The sequence below is a fragment of the Phodopus roborovskii genome, unplaced genomic scaffold (assembly GCF_943737965.1).
Source record: "Phodopus roborovskii unplaced genomic scaffold, PHOROB, whole genome shotgun sequence".
Classification (NCBI taxonomy): domain Eukaryota; kingdom Metazoa; phylum Chordata; class Mammalia; order Rodentia; family Cricetidae; genus Phodopus; species Phodopus roborovskii.
In genome coordinates this window covers 9,007,739-9,030,513 of record NW_026126480.1, presented here as the reverse complement: position 1 = coordinate 9,030,513, position 22,775 = coordinate 9,007,739, and the positions used below count along the sequence as shown (strand labels likewise).

Here is a 22,775-nt window from a genome sequence, read left to right as displayed (position 1 = left end):
TGAGTGCTCATTCCTAAATGGGACATCTTTATCAACCCCCTGCCACAAGGCTCAGGGAACATCAAAGAAAATGTGGCAGGAAGAATGTAAGAGCCAGGCGACAGAAAAGTGTGCTGTGAGATATTTTCTGGATATGATGTGATTACTACACTCATGAATTCGCTGGACTCACTGGGTTACAGACAGAAAGACAAGACACACAGACACATGAACACACACACACACACACACACACACACACACACTCACACACACACACACAGGGTGGGGGCAGAGACAGGAGAGAGATATGTTGGGAGGTGTTCCTCAGAAGGATGAGGCGAGAACTGGAGGTGGGTATAATCAAGATATACTGTATACACATATGAAAATGTAAGAGAATAAATAATCTAAAAATAATAACAATTCACCTATTTAGAGCCCGCTTAAATCCTTTACAACCACTTGTATCTTTTAATTGGCTTTTGAAGAACTTTTTACCCTCTCAATTTAAAAAAGAAACACAACTCAATTATTTAAATGGGGGCGTGCCCTGGTTTTTAAATTCCTCCTAGAGTAGATACTGTAGCTTCATTCTTTAATATGTATATATTCCCTCATATTCAACAAGACAACGATTGATACCCAATAAGTATATAAATTAAGACTATTTCTTAAGGATTTAATTTTAAATTTTGTTTTTTTAAGGATCCAGAACTTACTTTATTTGTCATGGTCAGTATACACACTATAGAAAATATATGAATTAAAAAAATATATGCCAGCTGGGCATTGGTGTTACATGACTTTAATCTCAGCACCCGGGAGGCAGAGGCAGGCCGATCTCTGTGAGTTTGAGGCCAGCCTGGTCTACAGAGCTACTTCTAGGACAGGCTCCAAAGCTACAGAGAAACCCTGTCTTGAAAAACCAAGAAAAAAACAATCTTCAATGACTGTCACCAAAAGAATAAAACTCAAACTTCTCTCTTCAGGCAGCTTTTATCAGATCTCTGAAGACATTTCCCTTACATCTCTGCATAGAATATCCTTTATTCCACCCTTGTTCTTCTCTCTCTAAACACAAATTCCCACCCAACCTTCAAAATATGTCATCTTTAAAATTTTATCACCCCTCCTCCAACTTATTATCCCTCCTGTATATTACTATAACATTTTATCCATATATGATTATGTAAAGTGGCTCATTTTGATATGTAATTAGGTTTTTAAATATCGCCCTCTCCCACAGAAAACTCAAAATTTCCAGAACAGGGATCATGTTTTATTCATGTTTGCATCTCTAGTGCCTAGTTAAAACAGGTGTTCACACTGAATGAGTGCTAATGATGATGACAGGCTTCCTCAGCATCAACTGGGAAGGCACAGCAACCTCATACAGCAACATGATAAAAAGCAAAACACTCAGATACTTTTTGTGGCTGCTACTTAGTACTTAAAATGGATGCTGAAATAGGTATTAAAATGGGTCAAAGATTCTGATCTACTCCAAGCATAAATCCAAATGGTACAAGCTGAGTTTCCAGTTTAGGGCTATATTCTTCAAGATGTGCTGCCAATAGTATCTACTTTGTAAAAATGGTAATTCTGGCCTATCTCACAAGGATACACTGTATAAACACAAATGTTTACATTCAAGTGCATCTTATTGCAATTTTCCAATAAACATGCAGGCAGCACAGCTAAAATTTACTTTAGAATTTCTGATATATAAAAAAGGTTTGTTACTCAAAAGATACATGCTATCTGTATTAGAGAATTAGGTACAAATAAGACTGGTTTTAACCAGAACTCCAAATTCAAATCACCAGGGCAACTGCCTCTTCCATGGCAAGTCCATATAAGGTGCAATGGGATAAATTGAGACAAGGACCTAATATATCCTAGGTTGGCCTCCAATTTCTTTTTTTCTTCCCTTTTATATTTAATTCCTTTTCATTTTACATACTAACCCCAGTTACCCTTCCTCCCTTTTTCCCTCCCCACATCTCACTCCATCCATTCCCCAGAGGGGATAGGGCCTCCCTTGGGGAGTCAACAAAGTTTGGTATACCGTACGTAGGGCCTCAAATTTCTTATGTAGTTGAAGATAATTTTTAATTTCTGATTTTCCTGCCTCTACCCTCTCTCTCAGTGCTGGAATAACAGTAACAGACATGCACCAGGTCCAGTTTATGCAGTGGTAATGAATCAAACTCAGAGTTTTGTGCAAGGTAGACACATTCTACCAACTGAACTGCATACCTGGCCTCAGAATTTTTAATTATACTAAAATTCATACTCTAACCGAGATGGTCAAGATTTTAAGTAACACCCTAAGCCAGAAATGGTGACAATAGTGCTTACTCTGGATTAATAGAAAGATAAAATAAGCTAGAAGGTATATGAAAACAACAACAACAAAAACTCCTAATCCAGCATCCAACTTTTAAGTAGTTTGAGCTAAGAAATAAAGGTCACCCTACATGGACACCCAGTGTTCTCCTATGAAATAGTGACATTAACAGCAGTAATGGTAGAGACCATCATTAGAGAGTGATCTTTGTGGGTTAGGAATTAAAAGTAAAGAACCTTATAGTTACCTCTTTGGAGTTGACTTACATGTATATGCACATATATATCTACATCTATATCTATATATATGCATTACTGCTTGTTTATATGTATATATGTACACGTATTACTGCTTCTTTTCCAGAACAAAGAACTTAAGTTCACAGAGGTTAAGAAGCTTTCCCATAAGTCTCAGAGTCATAATCGGATGAGTGGTGGAGACTAGACTCAAGTCCAGATACACTGTTATACCACCTTGACAATGATACCAGTACAGCCGTGCTACTAAATAAACATTTACAAGCTCAGAAATTTAGAAAGAAAAATTCATAGTACTTTCTCCCTTGTCAAAGATAACAAGGTTAAGTAGAGGTTGTACTGCCATTATGGATAGCTTGTATGTTAGAACCAGTTTGTTAACTGTTGTAAGTGATTCAGCCTTTCTGGTCTTCAAACTCTTATAGGCAGAGAGACTCGGTATGGATCTGTAGTGTACTTTGCAATAATTTTGTTTTCAGATCTACATGTAAGCATTAATTTTAATTTATTCCATCCCCCCCCTTTTTTTTTCTGCCTTCCACAATTGTGAAGCCTTTTGCAGCAAAGCTTGAAAACTTTTAGGTCTTTTGGTTAGATCGAGTGTAGCAAGGCTTAAACCAAGCAACATTTAAAATAAAACCAGAGAACAAGGCTATTTCTAAAATAAGACACAAAACCAGGTGAAAGGTCGGTACTGCTTCAAGAAGAGATCAGCAGAAAACACTTGGCCCTAAAAACCATTTTTGTGTCAAATTATGGAGGGATGAGAGCTATATAAGGAAAGTCATGAGTTTAGAGTAGATGTTTAAGATAACAAAAGTACATTCAATACACATCAATCAAGATAGCACAAAAATGGCTTTGGGAAAATAAGTGAAATTACAGAGACGGCTCTACAGAGGCCACTCTCTCTCATGAAGTTTTCTGAAGCCCTCAAGTTGCTAAGTAGATTAACACAGAATGTTCACTGAATGTGTGACTGAAGCTTATTCTTAAGCTTCACAGTTAAAGACTACAGATTTTCTGATCTTTAGCTGGAGAATTTAATCAGCATGACATCAGTCAGCATTCCTGCTAATCCCCCAGCCTCCACATCACCATCTACTGTACAGGCATTGCTAAGTGTTTCCTCTACCACTCAGACAGCACCTGTTCTCAGCCTGTCTGGTTAGTAGTTGGATGGGAGAAAGTGACTGTCAGCTTGCCTGTAAACCCCAACAACTATGAAGTTAAAGCAAGAAGAAAGTACAAAATCAAGGCCTGACTGAGCTACAGAGCAAGTTTAAGGGAGGCCAGGACAGCTTACTGAAACTAAAATAAAAAGTTAAAAAAAAAAAATACACGAGGACCTAAGTTCAATTTTCAGAAATGCAAAAAGATAGTCTATTTTACTATCTTGTGTACAATGCATTATTAATACCATAATATATTTGGCATTCATTACTGACCAAGAGTAGATTCCAGACACTTCTTTTTCAGCTTTCTCCCATTATTTTATTTAGTACTTGTGGAAGGTATAAAATGTGACCTCATCATTTCAATATGCTTGTTGCTTTAGGAAAAGGCTGCTTTCTGGAATCCAAAGTTCTTCTGTACACAACATCACTGTCACATTTTCAAAGTTTTACAGATAAGTGAGATGGTTTTGTGGGTGAAGGAACAAGCCTGAGTTTAATCCCCAGGACCCACATGGCAGAAGACAACCAACACTCGTAACCTGTTCTCTGACCTCCACATGTGCACGAGTGTTCGTGTGTATGTTCATGCACACACACGTGAACACATACAGACACAAGCACAATAAATAAATCTCATAAAAAGATTGATTTTCCTTAACTAGGCTTCAATATTTTACTCGGAACTGAATTTGAGACCCAAGCAAAATTTAATTTTAGTCATACAACAAACTGGCAACAACAGTTACAAGGGTTTCAGTGCTAGCTACTCTCTGACATGGGTTAAAAAGGCTACAGCAAGAGCCTGACATGCACTGAAAGCAAGAGCAGACCAGTGCAGGGTGTCTGGTAAGGGGTGAGGTCAAGGAGGTGGCAAGGAGCTAGAACATGAACAGCCTTCCCCGTACTTCATGATGAGGGATACATGGTCTTCATTTGTTATTCCAAACATCCCATTTGTTTGAAATACCAAACACTGTATTCAGGTTTTCCTCCTACATATCTGGCCTCTACCTTTTCTTTTACATGCTTATTTTGCCTGTTTATTACATACTAACATTCATGGTTATGCAGTCACTCATAAGTTGATATTAGCTGTAAAATAAAGGATAACCACACTATAATCCACAGATCCAAAGAGACTAGGTAACAAGGTTCACGGGTAGAAGAGTCTCCCTGAGAAGGGGAAATAGATGATGTTTTGAGTGAACTGAGGGTGGATGGGGATGGGAGCATGATTCATCAGGTTGAAGGGGGGTGGTGAAAGGGGAGAGTACTAAAAACTCAAAGAGACTAATGAAGTAGGGGCACATTTTGGGGTCAGACAAAAACTGGCAGAAGGGAATCTCCCAAAAACCTACAAGGAAGATTCCAGCTAAGACTCTCTGCAATAGCGGATACATACCCTGAACTATATTCATCTCCTGTGACCACACTGGTGCCTAGCCCAATTATTATCAGAGAGGCTTCATCCATCAACTGACGGATGCAGAGGCGGATATCCACAGCTAAACGTTAGGCAGAGTTCAGGGAATCCTGCAGAAGAGTGGGAGGAAGGATTGTAGGAGCCAGAGGGGTCAAGGACACCACAAGAAAACCCCACAGAATCAACTAACCTGGGATCACAGGGGCTCACAGAGACTGAACCATGAACCAGGAAGCCTGCATGAGACTGTCCTAGGTTGCATATATGTGACAGTTATGTAGCTTGGTCCTCTTGTGGGACTCCTAATAGTGGGTACAGGGCCTGTCTTTGACTCTTTTACTGGCTTTTGGGAACCTATTCCTTATATTGGGTCACCTTGCCCAGCCTTAATACATAGAAAAGTACTTATTGAAACTTAATATGCCATGTTTTGTTGATATCTGGTTCTTTCCTAAACAGAAGTGGATTGAGGAGTGGGAACAGAGGAGTTGGGAGGGACTGGGAGAAGAGGGGGGGGGGAAACTGTGGCCAGGATTAAAATAAATGAATAGAAAAAATTAAATATTAACATTCACCAACGCTTGTCCCTGAACCTTCTCCTTTGCCGTATTGACATTCAAACTTAGGGCTCCAGGCATGTTAGACTTACCTGCTGAGCTTTATATCCAGCACTAGACATTCCTCTTTTCTCACCCTGTCCCTATATGGTCTTCCTCAGTCAACAATTCCAATTAACTATCTACAATTTACAATCCTACATTCTCTGTCTGGGTTTTTTCTCTAAGGTCCAGATGCAGATATCCATCATTTAACCAACTGTTTCCTTGTCACAACTTGAACTCATTCTTCTCCTGAGTTTGTAGTTTGTCTTCAGTGTTCTTCAAACAACCCAGGTCAATCCTAATATGAGCTTTAATAACAACATGAACTGCTGCTCACAGTGGCCTTTTAAAATATAATTTTTATATACAGTACAGTGGCCACTTGATACTCATTTTGTAATGAGTTTTCAAATTTTGTGACAAGATTCTACGTTATTTTAATTTTAAAAAATGTTATCTTATGTGTATGGGTGTTTGGCCTGCAAGTATATGTCTGTGTGCCATGGATATGCCCCTGGTACTGAGGAAGTCAGAATAGGGCACTGGATTCCCTGAGACTGCCACTGTGTAGGTGCAGGTGCTGGGAATTAAATGTGGGTCCTCTGGAAGACCAGCAAATGTTCTTAACTGCTAAGCTATCTTTCCAGCCACCCCTCCCAATCTTTTGTTTTGTTTTCATACTTAATAGATTTTACTCTTAATTGTTCATTATGGTATTCCTCAGTCTGTGGTTATTTGTCAAATGAACAAGATAACTTTCTATGAAATATGCTAATCTCTCCCAAGAGAATTTTGAAACAGTATTGAAATGGGATGATGGCAGGAGAGTAAGCTAATTGCTCAAACCTATTCCTTTCTGAAATAGTTGTTCTCAGAAGCATTACAGGATAACAGTTAATGTTAAGTCACCATCCACAGCTGTTTTCCCACTAGCACTTACCTGTCATCTCCAGGACTGCCATTCCCTGATCCGCATATTTGCTCTTTTTCTTTACCCCAAATCCTTTCTTGTGGTCCTGACAGTTAATCAGGACATCTTTGCCTTCTATTTCAGGACACAAGATAATGTAAGATAAGGCTGGGGAGAAGGCTTAAAGTTGTGCAAGCATGAGGACCTGAGTTCTGATCTCCAGCACTCATATAAAAGCTGGGTTAATCTCTGTGAGTTCAAGGATAGCCTGGTCTACAGAGTGAGTTTGAGGATAGCCAGGACTATACAGAGAAACCCTGTCTCTGATGGGAGATGTCATTCTATAAATATGTTTCTCTTATGGGTTAATGAATAAAGCACTGATGGCAAATAGGAAGGCAATATAGGCGGGACTAGAAGACAAGGAGGATTCTGGGAGATATAGTAGAGGATAGTCAAGATTTAGGGACTTCAGAGAAGTCCGGGCCCTCTCTACGTGGAAACACTTAGATTAATAGAAATGGGTTAATAGTTGAGACAGAGCTAGCCAATAAAAAACGCTAGTAACAGGCCAACAGCTTTATATCTAATATAGCATCTCTGTCTCTGCATGTAATTTTGGAGCCTACGAGGCTGTGGGACCAGGCTGGTGGGAAAACTGCTTGTAACAAAATGGCGCCTGCAATGTGGGTACTAAGAACTTTCACTTAAAACTTAACAAAAGCTTAAGAAAGGATTTTAAAAGCAAAAACAAATAAACACAAACAAACAAAAAACAGAGATAAACAAGTCTTCTTGGTAGCAGCATTTTTCTCGGTTGGGCTCTGTTTTGCTAGAGACAAGCAGAGATTTGTGTGGCTCCTTTAAGGGAAATTTCCTGACTTGGCATAAGCAAAAAAAACCTCACAGTTTTTAAGAAGTCCTGCTAACAATTGAATGGTGTGTAGGACAGCTGGCAGTGGCAGTGACCACATCTCCAAGCTGGCAGGCAGCATGCTGCTTGATGGCAGCATAGACCAAGGCAGTGAGCACAGCTTTCAGTGCTGGTTGTAAACATACTCCAGCCATCTTGGATGGCGGCTAATACAGCTGTGGCTTTCATTTTAGCAATGTTGTTTAGTAGATAAAAGAGGGAGATAAAGATTTACAGTAAAGACAGATTCAGATAAAGAAAAACCTCTAAAGGTTTACAGTGTGTTTAAAAATATACATAGGCTTGGGAGAGAAAAAGAAACAGGATAAAGTGTTTAAAAAAAATAGAAAGAGAGTAGCTAGGTATGGTGGCACACACCTTTAATTCTAGCACTTAGGAGGCAGAGGCAAGCAGATCTCTGTAATTTCAAAGAGAACCTTGTGAACAGAATAAATTCCAGGGCAGCCAAAGTTACACAGAGAAACCCTGTCTCAATAAATGAAAATAATAGGAGTAAAAGAAATAAAGTAATAAAAAAGCCACATAAAACTGGAAAATATGCAGAGTCTGGATACTGTATGCTATTTTGTTGTCTTTGAATTGCTCAATTGCTAAGGAAGGAACAACAATACACTTGATTATCAATGCTACTGAATTAATCCAATTTATATATTTTAAAAATGCTTTGACTTCAAAATTTAAGTCTAAGAAGAGGTTACTGGGGGAAAGAATTTCTATTTTTATTTTCACAGAAAATGAAAAACTGTGGATTCCTTCCAGACTAACATGGTTTGATCAAGCAAGACCCCCTGAAGCAGTATCCCAGGTGATCCATCATTCAAAACAGCTGGAACAAGGCATCCTTGCAGACCACTACAGCCAGGATTTCTGCTTCTTAGGATCCCCAAGACAGTACCTCCTACCAGCAGGAAGCAGTTTGGAAAGAACAACACCCAAATTCCCAAATATTGTTTATAAATGTTTGTTTTCATTTAAATGGTGTTGGTTATAAATGGTTAATGATCATAACCAATCTATTTTTAAAGGTAAAAATGGGATTATGGTAAAGAAATGAATACTTTGTTTTGGAATGGATTTTCATTTATTGATACAACTTAAGGTCAAATTTGTGATATGTATATTTCTCTTCTTGTTTAGGTATTGTGTTTATATAGCTTATTTAAAAATGTAATGGTAATTTAGTACAGATTATAGATAGTTACCTATAATGGTCAAAACTTACAGTTAGGTGAGTTAGGTTTTCTAGATATACAGAGATGTATTTGAGATAGATAGGCATTTTTCAAACCTTTCAAAGACATACAGAATATGGCATTTAAAATGGTTTAGGGTTTTTCTTGACAGTGAGGCACAACTGGTCCTAGAAACACAAACTACATCAGAAAGGAAGATGGACATCAAAGAAACTTGTTATGGAGTTTACTTCCAGTATGGCAAGACTAGCCATTTGGGCAGGAAACTGCTCTTGTCTGGACTATTTGACTTTATGCTGTATAAACTGGACATGCAGGACCCACAGGAAAGTGACTGGTAATATAAGATAGACATTGCTACAGAGTTCCTGCTTCATGAGCCCACCAGACATTCTGCAGGACACAGAGAAAAATGAATGACAAACTGCCAATACAGGTGGACAGTTTAAAGTTTTCTGCTTTGCTGAGAAGTCTGCCAGACACACTATGGCCTACAGGCTGAAGATAGAATTTTACAGAAGAACTTCTGGTGACTGACCAGGCAGTGAGTTGTCTCTGTTATTTCTAGACTTTATATATTATCCTTCTGTGGTCTTTGAGGGAGTTGAAGACAAATAGTTATGGTTATAGTTTTCCTTAGTTAGGATTAAAGATAAGTTACTTATAAGACTTTAGAATCACAAAGAAAGGATAGATGATAGAGTATTTTCTTTAATTCTTGATAATGTTAATGGACTATTGTTAACTATAGTTCTTGCTTAATAACTGTTTTTGTTAATGTAATTTTACTATGTTAAAGTTAAAACCCTTTTTATTTTAGAGAGAAAAGAGGGGATGATGGGAGATGCCATTCTGTAAATATGTTTCTCTTATTGGTTAATGAATAAAGCACTGTTGGCAAATAGGAAAGAAAGATAGGCGGGACTAGGAGACAAGGAGGATTCTGGGAGACGAGGAGAGTCAAGATGTAGGGACTTGAGAGAAGAAGTCTGGACCCTCTCTCTAGTAAGATAAGACAAATGGAAACACTTAGATTAATAGAGATGGGTCAATATTTAAGACAGAGCTAGCCAATAAGAAATGCTATTAACAGGCCAACAGCTTTATATCTAATACAGAGTTTCTGTGTGTTATTTGGGGGCTGAAGAGGCAGTGGGATCAGGCTGATTGGAAAACTGCTTGAAACATGTCTCAAAATCAAACAATACAAAACAAACAAACAAACACCTGACCAAACAAATAACAAACAAAAACAAGCAGACAAACAAAATGTTCCAGAAGTAAAAACTAGTCTCAATAAAGGAATTCTCAAAAACAACAAAAGCATTTCTATCATAACTCATGTGCTAAACCTGCCATATAAATGTGAAATAAGGTTTGCTGGGGTTTTGCATATACTCCAAATTATAGACATTTATATAACTCCACATCTGCTTATCTACTCTATTCACCTGTTTCAAAAGGCAAAATTTGTGTTTTCTTTCTTTCTTTTGTTTTTTTCAGGATACAATCTATCATGGGAGATATAGTAGGTGGCAATGTCAAGAGAAATGAAAATAAAACTAACCAATATCTGTGCAATCTTATTTGTTATTAGCTTTTATTCATGAGATAGAAAGAAATAAAAAACAAGTTTTTTTCACTATCATTTTTTTTTTTTTTAAAGGAGCAAAGATCAAGCCCCTCACAAAGATTTCTTATATTTGTATGTATGTGTACCACACTGAGTTTGGTGCTCAGAGGTCAGACGGCATTGGGATCCTCTGGAACTGGGACTGGGAACTCTATTCTGTTGTAAAAACAACTTGAAAATTATCTGTCAGCTGTTTCTTCCTGGCCACACTACTTTCACTAGTTCTTTGTGTCACCCAGTCCTCCAGAGAGGTCCCAACTGCCAATATTGCCATCAGCAGAGCACCTAACAAGTCAGTGCCCACACTGTGATAAGTGCTTGGCTTTGTATGTTATCGAACTACATTTCACAACAGCTCTAAAAGGTAGTTGTTACACTTTGTTTTTATAGTGACCAAGTGGAGGCCAGATATTAGGCTTATGACATAAGTATGTAAAGATGACGGAATTCCAGTTTAACTCTCTCTGACTGCATTTACTTCAGCTAATAGGAGCATTTATTTGATTGAGAGGACCGGATAACATTATCGTAGGATGTCCTCTCCATATCCTCCTTCATGTCCATCAGTTACCTACAATTTAGGTGAATATAAAATCACTGTTGAATAAATGGATTTATTTTCAGAGAAAAACTAGTGAGGATAAAAATTTCCAAAAGGCAAAAATTCTGTTCATCAAACACACAACACACACAGATTTTCATTCTCTTAAAAAAAAAAAAAAAGTAATTAAAGGTACCTGAGCACTTTAAACAAGATTGAAAGAAGTAACAATATTTGCTTTCCTTTTTTTATAGATCTAATCACTGTCCAATACTGGCCTAATTACTAAGGATTAATTTGATATCTCCCTAGTTAACTGATCAGTAGCTGCTTCTTGACAGCACCAATGGGCATTGCATTTCACAAACAGTAACTTTTGTCTACTGTCCCTCAAAGGATGGACTTGAGGTAGGTAGGTAGGGGTGTGTGTGTGTGTGTGTGTGTGTGTGTGTGTGTGTGTAAATACAGAGGCCAGAAATCAACCACAGGTGTCATTCCTTCCTTAAGTGTTAACCATCCTGTTTTCTTGAGATGATCTCTCCCTAACCCGAGGAGGTAGCTAATGCGCCCCAAGGATCTACTTGTCTTTGCCAGGCTAGTGCTAGAACTGCAATCATGCACCACTACACACACACACACACACACACACACACACACACACACACACACACAGAGAGAGAGAGAGAGAGAGAGAGAGAGAGAGAGAGAGAGAGAGAGAGAGAATTGAACTCGTGACTTTATGCTTGCATGGCAAATACTTTCAGTGTTTTTTTTTTTTTTTTCTTTTGAGACAGGGTTTCTCTGTAGCTTTGGAGACTGTCCAGGAACCCACTCAGTAGACCAGACTGGCCTTGAATTCACAGAGATCCACCTGTCTCTGCCTCCTGAGTGCTGGGACTAAAGGCGTGCATCACCACTACCAGGCACAAATACTTTATTGACTGTGCCATTCCCCTAGCATAAAGGGATGAATTTTATATGTTGAATTATGACAATAAAGAATATATATATATATATATATATTTATCTGAACACAGTGCTCTTTTAGAAGTCCATGAAGGGGATTTTTAACACCTATAAAATCACCTTTCCTATCTTCCCTATGTTAAATATATTCAGAATCTTCAACTACTTGTTTAGCCTACCCTAGCCTTCATTATCCTGGCAATTCTCCTAGAAACGGACAGGACACAAAGTCATAAAAACTTTATATGTGTAGCAAAAATAATAAAACCCAGCGACAGATATTGGGGTTCAAGCTGAAGATCAGAGAAGCAAAAGAGACCAAAGAGCTCTTACCTCTACCAGGGCTGGAGCAATCCTGATCTCAATGTGGCTGGAGACTAACTGCCCAAGACTGAATACTGAATGCTCTGCTCCTATCTTTTTTTTTTTTTTTTTTAAACACAATTCTTTATTGATTTTTTGGGAATTTCATATCATGTACACCCAATCCCACTCACCTCTCAGTCCCTCTATATCCACCCCTCATCCCTGTAGCATGTCCCCCAAGAGAACTGCCTCCAAAAAATTAATTCAAAACAAACAAACAAACAAACCAGGAAGGCTGAGAGAAGCCAGCATAATAGAAACAAGGTACCATATAAAGCCATGAAAGTCTTAAATACAGAATATACATATCCTGATGTCTTGCTCCTATCTTACATACATCTCTAGTGCTGAGATTAAAGGTGTGAGCTCTGTTTCTCTTTTTAGACTAATTCACTCTCATGTAGCCCTGGGTGAATCTCAAAGAGATTCAATCTGCCCCTGTCTCCATAGTCCTGGGATTAAAGGTGGGTGCCACCACAGCCCAGCTTCTATGGCTATGGGTAGCTTTGCATTCTGATCTTCAGTGGCTTTATTAGATCCCAAACAATATATCACCACACATATGAAGTTTAATAATACATTCAAAGTATCTGGAAGTTGATAAAGGAATAGAACAGAGAAACTATACAGTTTTCTAGCTTTCAATGATTTAGCCAAACATAATTCATTCAATAACACATTCATCACAACAATAGAGCCAAATGGATAAAACATGTACAGCAACCTAAATATTATATACTATAAATGTTCTATAATAATGGGGAGAAAACTAATTGGACTTCTATAGTTTTAAAAATACAAAAGCAAAGCATTATATCAAATATAAAAGTCATAACCATTAAATATGGATGCCATTTTAAGGTATATTTTTATGAAAACACTGAGATAACATTACTTCAAAATTAAATTCAACCCAGGCAAGGTGAACCCACAACAAGTTAGGTGGAGAGAAATGACTGCACAGAGTGGGACTCTGACCTTTACTCCTCTATCATGCACACACACATGCAATAATAAAAATGTAAAAACTAACGCTCAAAACATGCATTTTAAGGACGTGAGTGAGGGAAGTAAGCCTGGGAAAAGTGCCAAGTCCTGGAAACAATAAAAAGATGTCCTTCAGTGGGTGAACAGATAAACTATTACATATGAACAAGAGAATATGGTTCAACATTAAAAAGTAGTGAGATATCAAGTAGTGAAAAGACACAGAGGAACTCAATGCATATTATTAAGTAAAAGAAGCCACTCTGAAAAGGCTCCATATTTTATGACTCCAAGTACATGCATTATAGAAAACGGAAAACTATGGAGACACAAAGCAGACTAATAGCAGAAATTTCACAGCAGGGCAGCTATTCTGTACATTATAATGGTGCAAAAGGCACAAAATGTACAATACTAAGAATGAACTCTCTTGTGAACAATGGACTTCAGGTGATAATGACATGTCAGTGTAGGTTTATCAAAGGGAAGGGTAATAGTAAAAATGATAAACCTAAAAACAAAAGGAAAAAAATCTGACACATCCTGTAGTATCAGATGATATGAAAGTACTTACAGGACAGGAGAAACGTAAAAGGCACAGAACACTCAATCTGTACTGAGTTTTCCAAAATTAAAGTAGTTTAAGTAATTAAATAGATAAAACAATATGGAGTAACTGTAAGATGTACCAGAGTCCATTCTGATATAAATGACAGACTAAATGAAAGTGAACAAACCTTCCATACAGAAGAATTTCAGATATCCTCTCCACAAAGGAGCTTTGGTTAATTCCATTTCCTACAACCCAAGTCCCCATCCAAGTGAGGGACCTTAGTGATTCCCTTATAAAGAACAGAGCAGAGCAAAGGGGATGCAGCCCATCTTCAGTGGGGAGATCTGACAACCACTACTCTATCTAACAGTGCAGTCAACACCACCACACAGACATGTACGCCTTAGGATGATGTAATGATAAGGAGAATAGCACTTTGCCTCTGTGCTAGTCTTTCCAAAAACAAACAAACAAACAAACAAACAAACAAACAAAAAACCCCTGTAAGAATCAGGTCTAATCTGGAGAAAAACACTGGACAACTGAGATTAGTTTATATTCTACAGGTCACATGAACAAAGACTGGGAAACAGCTGAGAAGAGACTTGGGAACAAGACAACTACATTTCAGATATCTTGAACTGAATCATGGAAAAAGAAGATATTAATAGAGAAACTAGTAAAATCCAAATAAAGACTGGACTCTGCTTGACAGTTATTCAAAAACACTGTGTTTTTCATTTTGACAAATGTATGATAGGAAGATTTGGGGGAATGGCAAAGGGGTAGGTGGAAATGGTAGCACATTTGTAACTTGTCTATACCTCCAGAAAATAAAATGAAAAACCTTGAAAACAGAGTTGTAAACCCATTAGACTCACAGGGGTTCTTTGGAAAAAACTAGCCTTCTAAATTTAACTAATTTATGCCTTTTATAGTCAGCCTTTTAAATAAAATTAAGCAAAATACAAAGCTAAGAGGAAGAATACTAAAAATGTCTTATTAGAGTAAATCACGAAACATGATGTACTATGTATTAATAGTTCAAGAACTATGCATATTTAACTAGGAACATTTGCATGACATTATTAGGCACACATAAATTTAAGACCTAATATTCCTTCATCAAGTTTCATCGTACACTGTATTTTATGGATCACTGTTCTGAGGCATGTTTATTACATTAGTAGTCTTATAATACAGAAACAAATGTTTGGTAAACACATCCCATACATGATTCTTGAGGAGGAGATAGTTTGTCTCTACCAGTACAGGTTAAAGAAATTAGTGTTGCTTGATTTGTTTTGGGGCCTCAAACTTGCTCTTGTCCTTTCTCCACATTCTAAATAGTGGGGTTACAGGCATGTGCCTAGCCTGGAAGGTTATTTATAATGCTTATCTATACCTTGGATATAGGGCAAAGGTGTAAACACCTTTTAAAAATTAATGTCTTTTCAATACAATATGGGAATAAAGGCCAGTGCAAAGATTATCACTGAAGAGACTGCCATTGTTCTATTATTTCTTTGTTGGGAAAGAAGTACCCTACATTATGTGGAGTTACACACCAATTTGTACATTTTGTTCTCTACAGTAGCAAATAGCTTCTTTCGGTTCTAAGAAATAATACCAGAAGTTAGGGTTTATTGGTCTGTAGGAAATCAAGCAGTTTATAATTAATATAGAATTCTTAACTGGCCAATTGTTAAAATTATCTGTGGCTGTGTGGTGGTGGTGCATGCCTTTAATACCAGTACTTGGGAGGCATTGGCAGGTGGCTCTCTAAATTCAAGGCCAGACTGATCTACACAGTCAGTTCCAGGACCCTCACAGATAAAAAAGAAATTCAATTTTGAAAAACCAAAGAAATTAGTTGTAGAATCATAAAACAGGAGACAAAGGAAGAACTCTAAGGAGTCTGTTGTCTGATCTTTTCTTTAATAAAAGGAAGTAGGAAGTTGGGTCCATAGGAATACACAGACTTTCCAAAGGTCTGACAGTAGTAGAAAAATACTCAATTTAACTTAGTGCCATGTGTTAATTTTCTTTTCTTTTTTTTCTTGCTTTTTTAATTTAAATTTGAAATTCATGTCAATCCCAGTTTCCTCACCCTCCTATCCTCTCCTATCACCCCCACTAATCCCCAGCCCATCTCCTTTCTGCTCCCCAGGGAGGATGAGGTCTTCCTAGGGGAGTCTTCAAAGTCTATCATATCATTTGGGACAGGATCTAGGCCATCCTCCCATGAGTCTAGGCTGAGAAAATATCCTCTATGTGAAATGGGCTCCCACAGTCCATTTGTATTCTAGGGATAAATACTGATCCATTGCTAGAGGCCCCATAGACTGCCCAGTCCTCCTAACTAACACCCACATTCAGGGGGTCTGGGTGGGTCCTATGCTGGTTTCCCAGCTATCAGACTGGGGCACATGAGCTCCCCCTTGTTCAGGTCAGCTGATTCAACTGCTGGTGGTTTGGAGGGCTTGCTGCTCTTACAGAGCACCTAAGTTCACTTCCTAGCTGGCAGCTCACAAGTGCCTACAACTCCAGTTCTATGGGATTCAATGTCCTCTTCTGGACACAGACACACAGGATTGCATGCACACACGCACACATGCACAGACTAATTACTGAGCAAAAATGTTTCCTAAATTTTTGTTTTGATTTTTGAGAAAGGGTTCCTCTATGTAGCTTTGGAACCTGTCCTGGAACTTGCTCTGTAGACCAGGCTGGCCTCAAACTCATGGAGATCCTGAGTGCTAGGACTAAAGGTGTGTGCCACCACTGCCCCACCTACTTTTTTTTCCCCAAGTGAAATGAGCTATTATGTGGCTTAGGTATAAAGTGTGAGCAGCCGGTACTTCCATGCATATGGTCAATTTGGAATTTTGATTACATGGTTAGGATTTAAACAAGAATAATTAGGAATAAAAAAAATTACAACTTCACTTTTTACTGTTACACTTTTTTACTAAAAAAAAAGTCTAGATGCATGTGGTTTACTTGGAAAACATTTGGACATTTCTTTTTTCTTTTCTTCTTAAATTATTTTATGAGTGTTTTGCCTGTATGTGTGAATATGTACTATGTGCATGCTTGGTACCATGAGGTTACAAGAGGATGCTGATCCCTCTAGAACTTGACTTACACATAGTTGTGAGCCACCATGTGGGTGCTGAAAACCAAACCCAGGTCCTCATCAAGAGTAACAAATACTCTTAACCACTGAGCCATCTCTCTAGCCTCTCACTTGGTCATTTTTCCAATTGTCCATTAAATCTACTTTTGGTACACTAAAGATAGAGTAACTTCAGCTTTTAAGTTTGAGCACACTGTTTCCCTTGGTCCCAAATCACAGTCATCATAAACAAGAAAAAAATAAAATCTGTACCCTGACATTACTTCTAGGTGAAGTTGTCCTGAGACAGTTAAGAAAGCAGGAACATTGAAGAAATTCTCCTCGGGTAACTTTATTTTGCTTGAAGGCTGTAAATAAACACAAACCATGAAAAGATATTATGCATTTTGCTTGTTTTTTACAACTACACATAATCCGTAGCTAAAAACAATATTGCAGTTGAGCATATGTAAGGACCATTCCTTCTCACTAAAATAAAAGGACTGCATATACCTAAAACAGAACATACCTCTGTAGGCATTCTAACAGCAAAGGAACATACCATGTAATCTCAAAACACAGTAACCACAGAACATAGCATTTTCTTTCTTTTGTTATTTTTCAAGACAAAAATCTGTGTAATAGTTCTAGTTGTCCTGGAACTCACTCTGTAGACCAGGCTGGCCTCGAACTCACAGAGATCTGCCTGCCTCCTGAGTGCTGGGATTAAAGGCATGTGCCAACATTGCCTGGCAGGACAGCACTTTTTCATGAATTTTTCCCCTAAAAATTAATTCTGATTAAGGGTAAACAAAGGCAAGAGATGGTTTATGAGTTAAAACATTAAATAATGCAATTTACATGACCTCTTTCACTTTGACCTACAATTAAGACCTCATTTTCTCCTGGGAGTAGCCTATAGAACAGTGTTTCTCAACCTGTGGGTTGTGGCCCCGTAGAGGGGTTGTTGGGTGACCCTTTCACAGGGGTTGCCTAAACCATATGAAAACACAGAACAGATATTTATGTTATGATTCATAACAATGGTGAAATTATAGTTATGAAGTAGCAACAAAAATAATTTTGTGGTTGAGGGTTACCACAACATAGGAACTGTATTTTTTTTGGGTCAATTACATTAGCATATATGGAAAATGAACTCATGTAATTATTTACAGGGTGAAGTAGCACACATCTGTTTTCAGATACCCAAGGCTGTGACAATATATTATTTATGATTTATTAAAAGCTTGCCTGAGGATTCAGAAAGCAAAGCCAGTCATAGCTATAGAAGTTATACAGTGATGATACATACCTTTAATCCCAGTAACCATACTAGTTAGCCAGGCAGTGGTGGTGGTACACACCTGTAATCCCAGGACTCAGGATTAAGAGGTGGATGGATCTGTTAGTTCAAGGCCACACTGATGACACAAAAATTGATCCAGTCTTAAAAGAAACAGCTCACACAAAGGTGATCTCAGCACTTGGGATCACATGCCTTTAATCCCATCACTAGGTGTAAGGATTCAGGCATTATGCTTGCCTGTTCCTGTCACCTGGCAGAATGCACTCAGGCAATAAATACCAGGAAGGTACAGACAGGAGTTATATGGCTGGGAGGCAGGAGGAGACAGGAACTGACACCTTTTTGCCTCTGAGGATTTGTGGAGACAGAACTGCCATTTTAGCTTGGTAGAGGTAAGATCCACGGGCTTGGCTGCTTTGCTTATTTGACCCTCAGCTTAAAGCCCAATATCTATCTCTGGGTTTTTTATTTTTCGTGTTACATAAGGCTGAGGCAAGAGGGTGGCTTGTACCCATGAGTTTATGAGACCTAGCTAATAAAGCAAAGCCTGGGGAAAAAAAAGTAATTCTGAACCTCACAAGTTCAAAAACCACTGCTCCAGGGTTATGAATTTACAACTCTAATACTATTAACTGACATGATAGATGAATCTGAGAACATAAAAGTTAGGGAATTTTATTCAATAAAGCAAAGACAGACAAATCTAACAGGAATGTTGGATTAAGAACAAAAATATTTGCAGCACATAAAATCAGTAAGTGGAGAAATGGCTTAGAGTGGTTAAGACAGAAAGGGCCTGCATTTGGCTCCCAGAACTGACATCAGACAGCTCAAAACCATCTGTAACTTCAGCTTCCAGAGACCCATTGCCCTCTTCTGGCCTCTGTGGGCACCAGGGACACACATGACATATCTACAGATCTACACACATACACATTAGTGAAAAATAAAAACAAATCTTTAAAATTAGCAAGTGATTAATGGGCAGAATATATAAAGTATCTCCTGCCTAGAAAACAAGAAAGAAAATAATCTCCCTAACAGGAAAGTAAATTTACAGAAAAGTATGATTAAATGGTTAAGATATAATATGAAGAAGTTCTCAAACTGATCAAGAAATCTAAAAAATCAAATACAAGAAGGCATGGTAAGAACACTTGACAAATGCCAGATTGCTAAAAATAAGAAAGTTGTATTTTAAAAAAAGTTAATATTGCCAGGCAGGGTGGCATACACCTTTAATCCCAGCACTCAGAAGGCAGGGCAGGTGGATCTCTGGGAGTTCAAGGCCAGTCTGGTCTACCGAGAGTTTTAGGACAGGCTCCAAAGCTATAGAGAAACCCTGTCACCCTGTCTTGAAAAACCAAAAGTTGTATCACGTACAGGTGAAAATACAGACTAAGAAGTCCCCATGACTCCCAGATCCTGGCTATTTTTAAATACCTATCCAGTTACTAATGTACATTGATTTTATAAATTCAATTGAAGTTCTGTATCAGGCAGCTTAAAGATCCAGAGTTTATCTGGGTATATCAAACCTAGTCACATGAGCACTTTAAAAAGCCTGATGAAGCTTTTTCCCTGCTGGCTTCAGGGGTCAGATTTGTAAGACAAGAATGTGACATGCTGCTGCTGCTTGAAGACAGAGACACAGGAAAAGGCCTCAGATCAGTCTTTAGAAACTTAGGGCATCCTGGGCAAGCATTGCAAGGAAACAGAGGCTGGGCATTACAAATGCAAGGAACTGATTCTATGTGCAAAAGGAGCATCCACAAGACAGGGTCCAGATGAAAGCCAGTCTGCTGAGACCTTGATTTCAGTCTTGTCACATTCCAGCCATGCCATTTGGGACTTCTGACCTATAGAACTTTAAGATAAATACTATAGGTTGTTTTAAGCCACTAATCTTATAATTTCTTATAAAGCACCAGAAACCTATTTCATGAGAAACAGAAAACAAAGCTGGGCATTGGTGGCGCACACCTTTAAACCCAGCACTCGGGAGGCAGATGCAGGTGGATCTCTCTGAGTTTGAGGCCAGCCTGGTCTACAGAGGGAGTTCCAGGACAGCCAAGGCTATACAGAGAAAAGCCTGTCTTGCAAAACCAAAAAATAAAGGAGGCACAGTATAAACAGTTACTGCTAATTCTATAGGAGGTGCAAAAATTAAGAATGTACATAGGACCAGGCAGATGGCTTGCTGGGTAAATGTGCTTGCCATCAAGCCTGATGAGCTGAATTCTATCCTTGGGATGCTTGTAGTGAAAGGAAAGCATGAACTCATGCAAGTTATCTGATGACCTCCACACATACAACATGACACACACTCCCTTGCCCATACCCATGTTAAAAAAAGACTTACATACATATATACATACATATTCAAAGTCCAAAGAGCTGGGTTTGATCATTAGCACTTAAACAAACAAACAAACAAACAAAAAACAAATACAAACGACAAACCTTAGAATATGCATTGTGGGGAAATTTTCACACAGATCCATTTGGGGCTATGTATATGTATCCTCACCACACCCCCAGATATGTTAGAACTGGAAACAATCTAATACTTTCTGATTGGATGACTGTTCCAAAGGGGGAATTAATGCCTTGTATTGTAAACCTAGTCAAAGCCCATGGCTGCAGAGGTCACTGACCCAAGCAAGGAACCCAGTCCTGTTGTTTTACTAAATGCACATATTATCAAACTACCTTCTAAATATTTATTTTTCCCTTTTATTAAAACTAGATTTTTTTTCTCATGTGATATATTCTGATTCCAGTTTCCCTGCCCTCTAATCTTCCCAGTTCCTCCTCACCTCCTCACCCACCTGGATCCATTCCCTTTCTGTCTCTCATTAGGAAATAGATTTCTAAGGAATAATAGTAATACAAAATAGAACGAGAGAAAACAAAAACTAACACATCAGAATTGGACAAAACAAATAAACAGAAGGAAAAGAGCCCAAGAGAAAGTAAAAGAAACAGAGACTCACTCATTTGCAAACTCAGGAATCCCATAAAAAGACTAAATTAGAAGTCATAATATAGTGGTTCTCGACCTCCAACCTCCCTAGTGCTGTGACCTTTTAATATTGATCCTCATATTGTGGTGACCCCACAACCATAAAATTATTTTTCATTGCTACTGCATAACTGTAATTTTGCTACCTTTAGGGGCTGTAATGTAAATATATGATATATAACTGCTGTGAGAAAGCCATTTGACACCAATAGGGGTTGAGAACCAAGGCAATAATATGATGCAGAAACTTGTGCAGACCTATGGAGGTCTAATGCATGCTACCTCAGTCTCTTTGAGTTCCTATGAGCTTTGGTCCTTGTTTTCTTGGTGTCCTCCATCCCCTCTGGCTATTACATAGTTTTTCCGCCTCTTCTTCAGGGCTCCCTGAGCTGAGGAGAGGAATTTGATGAAGAGAACCCATTTAGGGCTGATTGATCCAAGGTCACACACTCTCTGTGTGTACTTTCTGGCTGAGGGTCTCTGTATTTGTTCCCATAGGAGGAACCTTCTCTCATACTGATGGCTGAACAAAAAGCACTGACTGATCTATGAGTATAGCAAAATGTCATCAGGAGTCATTTTATTGCTACCTTGCTTTTTTTTTTTAAAGACCAGTAGTTTTTGGTTTTACCCTAGGTCTATCTAGTTTGCCTGCATATATATGTGTGTGTACTGTATGTGTTCCTGATGCCCCTAGAGGCCAGATCAGAGACTGAGCTTCCTGGAACTGGAGTTAAGGATGATGGCAAGCTGTTATATAGTGCTGGGAACTGCATCTGGGTCCTCTTCAGGAGCTTAAAGTGCTCTCAATGCCTGAGTTATCTCCTAACCCCCTTGATACTATTTTTATTTAGGAATTTTATACTTTGTTAAGCATCTTTAATCACTGTATTCCTCGGGAAGATTTTCTTTCATGTTCTTCCCATTGAAAACCAAACTTGTGTATCTGCTCAATTATAGGTACTTAGGCTTAGTATCAGGTCCCACTTCAATTCATGTTTTTACTAAACTAACATTAATTTCACAGTGTGCTAGGTACTAGGGTAAATGCTGGATACAGTGGTGAAAGAGAGACAAGGTCCCCGAAGAACCCAATTTTTAAAAATTTTATGGGTTAACTCAACCAAGCAAAATGTACTTAATACAAAAAGTGGGTGGGGTGTAGTGAGATGGCCCAGTATGTAAAACCACTTGCTGCCAAGTGTGATAAGCTCAATACCTGGAATCCACATGGTGAAAGGAGAGGACTAACTCCTACAAGCACACACACACACACACACACACACACACACACACACACACACACACACACACACAAATAAATGAATGTTAAAACAAGAACCTTAGGTAGAACTTTTAGGAAGTGAGCATGTCTAGATATTAGTGAATACTTTAATGAGTCACCCCATGGTATGTTATCTCAAAGGAACTTAAACCTCTCCCCAGGC

The 22,775-nt window shown here is 38.4% G+C and overlaps 1 protein-coding gene across 1 annotated transcript in view; it reads right to left on the bottom strand.

Annotated features, from left to right (window-relative positions):
• The window catches only part of Nars2 (asparaginyl-tRNA synthetase 2, mitochondrial), an 85,718-nt gene that overhangs the window by 31,949 nt on the left and 30,994 nt on the right, over positions 1-22,775 (bottom strand). The window contains exon 6 of the mRNA XM_051192263.1: positions 17,267-17,361. Within this exon, the coding sequence (XP_051048220.1) occupies positions 17,267-17,361 (95 nt within the window). The remainder of the gene's footprint in view (positions 1-17,266; positions 17,362-22,775) is intronic.